General features: G+C 45.4%; 1 protein-coding gene across 1 annotated transcript in view; it reads right to left on the bottom strand.

Moving 5' to 3' along the window:
• SYNE1 (spectrin repeat containing nuclear envelope protein 1) overlaps positions 1–6,601 on the bottom strand; it is a 326,773-nt gene extending 320,172 nt beyond the window's left edge. Inside the window, exons 1-4 of the mRNA XM_045294717.1 lie at positions 6,196–6,601; positions 3,619–3,798; positions 1,746–1,896; positions 1,065–1,223 (exon numbers count right to left, since the gene is read on the bottom strand). Coding sequence (XP_045150652.1) covers positions 1,065–1,223; positions 1,746–1,896; positions 3,619–3,798; positions 6,196–6,557 — 852 coding nt within the window. The 5' untranslated portion in view covers positions 6,558–6,601. The remainder of the gene's footprint in view (positions 1–1,064; positions 1,224–1,745; positions 1,897–3,618; positions 3,799–6,195) is intronic.
• Between the last annotated feature and the right edge of the window lie 2,325 nt (positions 6,602–8,926).

Raw genomic sequence — 8,926 nt, 5'->3', positions numbered from 1 at the left:
TGATGACAGGGGCTTAAGTGGAGAGCAAGTGTTTTGAGAATGATGAGGGTAAGGAATGTACAAATGTGCTTTATACAATTGATGTATGTATGGATTGTGATAAGGGCTGTATGAACCACCCCCCCCCAAAATGATTTTAAAAGCATCCATGGGTGGAAATATAACATTTAGAAGGAATCAAACAGAAGCTTCGGCTTAGGGATTGGGCTACTAATTCAAGGGCACTAACCTTTCTTTGAAAGAAAGTTACAGCTAGCTACCTCGTAACAATTTACAGCCTCTGAAATCCTACCGAGAGGGGTAAAGTTGGAATCAGCGCAAAGGTGGTGAGCTTGGCTTTGATTTCTTTTTCATGTTTGCAGAGCTAGCGACAGAGCCGGCCCCCAAACCCCAGCCTGTAGACTACAGGTCTCATGTTTTCCCGCGCAGAGCCCTTGTGTCTTTACATGATTATATATGAAGGCTTAGTCTCCTGCAGTATATTTATAAACTGGTCTTCCATTCTATTCACCATTCAAACAAGATCATAAATGAAAACATTTAGCGTTGTCATTAGGAATGGAGCTAGCAAGTTCGAGTCTAGAAAATCTGCTAGTAAATTTTCCCAAAATGATGCATATATCATTTCCTCCCATGACCTCTTATCTTTAAGGGGTGCTGGTGGCACTGTCATCTGAAAGGCTGGGCCATGAAGTCAGAGGTTCAAACCCATTAGCCATAGAGTTGGAAGGAGCTCTATCAGCACGGCGGGTTAGGTATCAGACAACTAACTCCAAGGTCGCAGGCCTCTCCTTGGGAGAGAGGGGAGGTGTCTGTCACAGTAAAGATTTTTAGCCTCCGGTACCCTTGGACTCTAAGGTTTAGAGCATCTGGATGGGTCAGAATTAACTGGATGACAGCTGGTTTTAATAAATATTATGTGGATCCTGCTTTTCTTCAAAGTATCATTTTGCACAAAGCATGAAAAGTTAGAGATGGAATCCACATCTTAGCATCTTGCTCAAGAGCAGATTGAGAAACTTAGTATTCAAATGGCCGCGGAACCCCCTGGTGAGTGTCCTCACATCCAGCCACTTGTCCACCACGCCCTCCAGGTCGGTTTTCACCAGGGTGAAGTCACCGCTGTGGATTTTCTTCAGCTCCGACAGCAAGTGCTTTCCTTTGCTGGAAAAGTGATCCAGCGCTTTCTGCTGCTCGTTCATTCTGTTCCTGGCCGCTTCATGCTGTGGATAAACATCAAGGCTGTCTTAATGAGAGAGTCAGTGATAAGGGAGGAATTGAACAATGCTGGCTGCTGAGGAATTGAACTCCCAGTTGACTTCTTGGAGAAGGTCGTGATATTAATCAACAATGCAAGCACCTCATATATATAATACAGGGGGGCTGCAACGTGTTCACAAGACAATGGAATTACGGTAACGGAATTTTTCCGGGAGGAACATTATGAAGTCATATTTATATTTAAGTTTGTGTTTACATTTATGTCTACATTTATATATGTGTGTGGGTGTAAATCACATAAGCCTAGTGATATAACATAAGTATAAAACAGATTTTCTTTCAGTGGTAGAATCATAGGATATCGGGATTTCTGGGGAAACTTTTTTAAAAAGGCCATCAGCATGAATTATCCATATCTTCATATACTGACAGGAAGAGCTAAGCAGAGAACTTCATTATGGGTAAAAACCAAACAGATGTACTAAAAGATAGTCTACCGAAATAAAAGACGTTTAAATGATTACCTTAGACAAAGCCCGTGTTAGGTCCTCTTGGTCTCTGAGTGTGGTTCTGGCTCCGAGCACACTGCTGGCACTTTCTAGGACTTTGGAAACAGCGGCCTTCAAGTTCTGATATTCTCTCATTACGTCAATGAGTCCGCAGCACTGGCCCTGGCTGTACCAATTAAACACATCCTTTACTCCCCTGTCTCGGGAAAGGCTCGGATAGCACTGCATAAATGTATTCACAGATGGAGGCCAGAATCAAGGAAATCACATCTCACTTCCTGCGACCACAATCCTGCAAGGCGATCTGATGGAACTCTAATGTGCAAACTGATCTCTCCGGCTGAGGCACGCACGCATCCATTTACACAGAACCGATTGGCGCCCGCAACAAAGAAGCTACTTATGTTCTTGTCAACACAAACGCCTTCAGATGGATCAACCAAATCTATATGCTTTTTAATATGCTGCTTTAATTACTCCATCGTGTCACGATTGTGGAGAATGGGGGGAAATTTTAAATCAACTCCATACAAATACTTAGGATTTTTTTCTTTTTTTTCCCCTCCATCTCCAAGTATCATAAATTTCCACTAAATACCAATCTCCCAAAAATACCAAAATAAGGAGATAAGAGTTTGTTTATAAATGCAACACACCTTTGACCAAGCTACTTGACGTCTAGAAATGCTTCCAAAGGAGGTGAAAATGCAGTACAATTTAGGTTTCTATAAATCGGAATCGAATCGATGACATTGAGTGCGATTCATTTTGTTTTTTAAAGATTTAGGTAAAAATATGTTAAACCCAGCATTATTCAGAAGGCAAAAAATAGAAGTGGCATAAATGTGAAAAGTAGACCTATCATCAGATACATTTTGATATACTCATTGAATAGAATACTATGCATCCTCCACAAAATCACATGTGAGAATATATTAGGATATGGGGGACAGTGTGGGCAAGATGGCCCGTTTCTTTCAAAAGCTTGCCTTCCTGTCCTCTATTATAAACCGCGCTCTCAAAAAGGCCCACACCACTAACAAATGGATGAAAGTCTGACAACGCTAAGTGCTGGCAACCACGTGAGAAGCCACATGCAGTTTCATGTGGCAGGTGTGAATGCAGAATGTTGGAGCACTTTAGAAAAGTTTTTCAGATTCTTCTCGAGCTAAGCAAACCCCGTAAATGGCAGCCGTTCCATGTCTGTGTATTTACTCGAGTGGAAGACAAATCCGTTCACACTCAAGCCTCCATGTGCCTATTTATGGATGCTCGATGTACAGCTGCTCAAAGTGGAAAGAACCCATGTCTACCAACGGGAGAACGGCTAACCTGTGGGACCTCCATCCAACGGGACTCTCTTCAACGATTAGGAAGTGGGAACTCTCCATGAAGCCAGACGCAGAGGATTGCCTTCTGGATTTATACGTCATTCAGAAAAACACAAAACCAGCAGGGCGGGGAACTGGTGGAGGGCTGTCGGGGCTGCCAGGGGGACAGGGACTGACTGCTAGGAGGTAGGAGGGAGTTTTGAGATTGTGAAGCTGTCTGATTGGTCAAAATCCACAGCGATGCCCTCACACAAAAGGAGGCCCTTTATGTATTTCAACAAAAAGCAAAGCAACAGCGAAAGAAAATGAGAGGTTCTGACTTCGAGTACTTGGAATTGCTGACCCTGCTTTTAAACATCAGTTCACAGGTGCTGCTTGTCTCGAGCACCCAACCTCAAAACTGTTCCACACGACATGACTGAAGCGGACAGAAGACCTAACCTGGGAAGAGAGCCAGTTCTTGATCTCTCCCGCTCAAATCAACAACCAATGGCCCCTTGTCACACAGTGACAATAGCCCGCTGTCACGCACCAAGGGCTGGGACACGTTGACTTACTTTTCGTGAATTAATTTTTTGGTGTCATCCCAGGTGGCTTCTAATCGGTTGACCTCCTTGTCCACTTCAGGGGCAAAAGCTAGATCTTTCTGGGCGATCTGTTTTGCTTTGTCTTTCAGCCAACTTAATGCGTGCTCGTGTGAATTCAGTTCATCCTCAAGCTGATTAAAGACTCTCAACCTGTGAATTAAAATGTCCCGTTAGCTTATGAAAGATAGCAGACACATATGTCCTCTCCATAAACGCACAGGGAGTCCACAGAACACGAGCAGAGACAGCTAGACACACTTGGGCCCAGCAATTATGAGGTGTATTCATGGAGAGACAGGTTGGGTTTTTTTTTTCAATTGCACAATTTTATTACATTGTGGTTGCATGTATTTTTCCACCAAAAAAAAATACATATAAATCATTATATTGGGGGTTCATACAACTCTTATCACAATCCATACATACATGAACTTTGCGGAGCACTATAGACTGCAGCTCAGAAAACAACGAAAGGGGCTCTTCCTCCTCCCCCTCCCCCTCCTTTCACATTTGCATTCTCGTGCTGCTTTGCTTTGATGGCATGAGATTTCTAGCAAGAGGCCTGGCCTTGTCAACTACAAGGTGAGTGCTAACTGCAGAGGTCATGGGTAAGCTATCTACTTTTTGTAAAGCAATGGTAGCTTAAGAATCATAGCTGCTTCGTTAAAAATAATGGCTGTGCTGATGGAGTTCCACAAGGAAAAACGTACGCTAAAGGTACTACTTCATTGCTTCGAAGACGACTCTAAAGATGATCACACGGGGTGCATCAGAATTCATGGTGGAGCATTTGGGAAAAGGGGCCACCCAGAGGCTTGCCTCTCATTCCTTGCGTTGTGGGATAGCGCTGTAGAGTAGTATGCAGCACCCCGTTCAATTCCTACGACCGAGAGGCTGGGGACAGGTGCCATCCATAGCCCCACCTTCCAAGTGAAGAGGTGACATGCCCCAGGTTGCAGGGTATGGCTGCCACGTCTTCTGTCCCTTGCTGGGTGACTTAGGTGGACTCAGTGTTAGGGACACTGCTGGATGGTCTTAAGCCAGCCCTGTCCACCTTCTCCAATGATTTCAGCCTCGTTCAGCCATAGCCCACAGTTACCAAGGCTATGCCTGGGGTCCCCTCTGCTAGATCAACTTCTCAAGCTTCCTTCCACAGGCTTTATTCCTTCCCAAATCCCCTTTCCTCTGGTGAATGTTTTGCTAACCTTCCCAGAGGGATATAACCTCAGGAGCCCAATCGTCGGCTCCATCATAACTCATTGTCATAGGATTATGAGTCCCAGTGGTGCAAGAGGCTAAGTGCTTGGCTGCTAACTGAGAGGTTGGCAGTTCAAACCTCCCCTAACAGCCTCGCAGGAGAAAGTCCTGACAATCTGCTTCAGTCGAGACTGCAGCCTGGAAACCACTGCAGGGAAGTTCGACTCTTTCCCCTGGGGTTGCAATGAGCTCAAAATAGCAGCACCTTCCAGCAGCACTGTGATAGTTAGGGATCCAAGACTCTGAATCTTCACAGGAGAAAACCTCTTCTTTCTCCCAAGGAGGGACTGGTGGTTTTGAACAGCTGACATGGGGGTTAACAGTTGTTTATATAGACACTATCATCTATAGCTTCTGGTTTGGAATACCAGTGAGTGGCTCGTCATCTACCTCACCTAGCTGAGAGGGCTGTGTGCTCTCAGGTCTCTTCTGACTCACAGTGACCCTGTGCACAGGGAAGAGGAGAGCAGCCCTAAAGGGTCTGACTGGAGTCACATCCCAGGTCTTTCCTCCTGGAGAAGCCACTGGTGAGTTCTAACTGCTGACCTTTGGGTTAGTCACCAAGCACTTAACCAGCATGCCACCAGCGTACTCTTACATAGCAAAGACATTTTATCACTTCGAGTGTCAAATCAGTCACCGTTTGATCTTCAGGAATTAGGAAAGGAAGCCGCAGCCTATGGTACTTGTGGCAGTAACATAATCTCCTGTCAACTTGCGAAGGGGTGGAGTCTAGCCTGTCAATCAGCTTATAGCCAATGAGGGCAATGCGTGGGCATGGCCTTCTCCTGAGAATTCTGGGAACTCCTGTCTTCCTCCTTGGAGGTGGGAAACACACTCTGCCTGGGAGACATTCCTGTTGACAAGACACATGAAACTATGCTGCTCATGGAGCCAGAGCTCTGGAGCTGGAGGAGCCACAAGTAGATCCATGCCAGTGCAGAGATGCTTCTACCGCCACTGGATCCACAAGACTTTCCACCCAGTGGCCTGTGATCTTCCTGCATTAAGTATCATTGCATGTGTTGCATGAGTCTGAAGAGGAATTTATAGACTGGTATCAGACATATGGGCTAATGTCGGACTTATGGGCTTCATCTACACTGGGCTGGAATGTTTTTTAATATACAATTACTCTTTGATATAAAGCTCTTTCTTATACATATATGAGTGTCTATGAATGTTTCTCCAGTCTACCCAGAACTAACACATACCATTGACAGTTGTACTTGAATGTTCATTCCAGAACAAATGAAGGAGACCCCTGGTAGTCACACAGCATCCTGTTACCTCTGTTGAAGAGCTTGCCTCGTCGGCTCTTTCAGTCGCTCTCTGTCAGTCCTTTCTTCAATGTCCTCGATGCTTTTCAGCAGCTCCTCCTTCTGGTCCAAGAAGGCCTTTTTCAGCACCGCCAGTGCATCTGCTTCACTCTGCTTGGTCCCCAGAAGGTTCTGAACCCTCTCTAATTCCAAACAGAGCTGGTCAGCCATGGCTCTGCAGGCAGTTCTGTGCTCAGAGCCCCCGCTCCTCAGGTGGTATTGGGCTTTGGCAAGAACCCCGTCCATACTGACGGCAGCCGACTCTAACGTCTTAGCATCCCGAATGGCACCACTGAGGTCCCTCTCTAACAAATCGGACTGTTTCTTATTCATACTGCTGGTAGCTTCCACAGTCTGCCTCAGCCGGTGCACAACCCCTGACAGAGAGGCATGGCTCTGCAGGAATTCTGCCAACTGACCCAGGGCCTGCTGCCGCCTCTCCACTACCTGGCAGGCCTCCTCAAACAGCTGGAAGCAGTCCTCCACCTTGCCCTGGAGGAGGTGTAGGTCCTCGGTGTGGCCCAGACTAGCCAGCTTGGCCAGGTGGCCCTGCAGGCTCTTCACTTCTCCCCTCTTGTTTGCCACCTCTGCTGAGTGATCCTGGATGGGAGAGAGAGAGGACTGTTAACTCATCAAGGACGGCATGATTTACACCCCAGGGATGTTAAGGGATTTGCCAAGCCCAGCTGGATGCCAATGGTAGTGAGTAGCACACTACTGAATCCTCTTTTGTGAATGCCTTAGCAATGTCTGTCAACACCCCTCCCTCCACCTGATTGATTGATTGATTGATTTTGCACAGCTGTAGAGATTAAGGTGACCAGACGTCCCGCTTTTGGCGGGACAGTCCCAATTTTTGGCATTTTTAAAAAGTCCCTGTTTTTGGAAAGAATGCACGACAAGCTAGGGAACAGTCTATTTGGCCCATATAGACCAAATTTTCAATCAAGAACACCCCCCCCACACACACCCTGTCAATGGTGTCCCGCTTTAAATCTGGTCACCTGGTCACCTTATATAGATTTCACACCGGCTTGCTTTGGGACTTTTACTCCAGTAAAGATAAAGAGTTGCTGTCTCAGAAACCCACAGGGGCAGTCCTACCCTGTCACTGAGTCAGAATGGACGCCATGGCCGCGAGTTTGGCTTGGGGTATTGCACACTTAAAGGCTCTGTGGCAGCAGCTCAGTGGGTTAAGCATGGGACTCTTAACAGCAAAGTCAGCAATTCGAAATCAGCAGCCTCTCTGCCAAAGAAAGGCGAGGCTTTCTACTCACATACATGTTTCCAGTCTTAGATTTTCCAATAGGGTTGTTATGAGTCGGAAATGACTCTATGGCACCGAGGTAAATGATTTGTTTTGTCTTTTGGTTTATTGCACAATTTATAGACTTACTAAACCCAAAACACCCACCCACCTGCTCCTGAGTAGACTCTGACTCATCATGACTCGATAAATGGTTTTTGAAGCTGCAAATCTTTACCAGAGCGGGACGGCCTCTTCTTTGTGGTTAGCTGTACAACGCTTACCTGGCAGCCCCGCCAGGGCTCCTCAATGGTGGAAACAGACAGTGTCTAAGCCCTGGGAACCAAATGTGTGTGTGTGATTAGCTGTACTGTGATCTTTACTTTACGGCAGTGGTCGGGAGCTGAACCCACACCTCCGAGGAGGTCTGTCTGTGCACACACACAAGAGAGCTGATGGGGAAAGGTCTGGGGGGAGACAGACATGACCAATTCACTAACTCATAGGAAATCATGGTCAGAGTCTATTAGAAAGTTAGCTAACATTTAGCTAACATCAGAGCATGGTTCCCATGAAAGAGAAATTGCCAACTTTATTCTCTTTCTTTGGAATGAGATAACGGATAATCAGCTACTACCAGTAGTCCTCGTGGCACTACTATTAGTCACTGTGGGTTTGTTTGGCTTGGGCTGCTACCACACAGGTCAGCAGTTCAAACCCACCAGCTACTAGGCCAGAGAAACATGAGGCTCTCTGTAGCCTAAAGATTTGTAGCTTCAAAAACCCTTTACAGGGGCATTAGGAGCTGGAATCGGGATGCCAGGTGAGGGTTTGTTTGCTACTGGGAAAATAATTTTATTTCATGTGGATTGAGATTTGCATAACAAATACATTCATTCCACATAATACATGGTTGCCACATCAACTCTTACACAATCCTATTATTAACTCTCCTGTTTATATCCATATGCTTGCACCATCATTTAGCAGTTGTGTGAGCCAGTAACTAACCTGTATAGGCTTCCCTTTCCTCATTCACCCACCAGGAAAAACAGAAGCCCCTGCTTCACAGTGGTGTTGGGAGAAATGGAAAAGATCAATATGAAGAGGTTCCAAATATTCATGGTAGAATGGAATCCAAAGATAATGGAATTTTCCCACAAACTTTTGAAGCCACCTCATAGGTCTAATGGGTAGTACAAAGTCCAGTATTGAGGGAGCATTAAATAAATATTAATGGCTATTCATTACTCAATATTGTTAATAAAGCTTAATATTTAGCTGATCTCTCTTTTTCTGCTTGATAGCCAGAATCTGATTTTTGAAAAGCATTCTTTTGGATATCACACTTAGCTATTATGCATGCTTTAGATATAAGGGACATTCCAAATTTTAAATAACTGCTAAGTTAAATAGTCATTCAGGAAAAAACAGAGAGTTAAAGCATTGGCATTCA

The sequence above is a fragment of the Echinops telfairi genome, unplaced genomic scaffold, assembly GCF_000313985.2.
Source record: "Echinops telfairi isolate 266 unplaced genomic scaffold, ASM31398v2 ScPeMD7_3533;HRSCAF=4204_0, whole genome shotgun sequence".
NCBI lineage: Eukaryota > Metazoa > Chordata > Mammalia > Afrosoricida > Tenrecidae > Echinops > Echinops telfairi.
The sequence above is the reverse complement of the archived record's forward strand: the minus strand, read 5'-3'. Positions and strand labels throughout refer to the sequence as shown.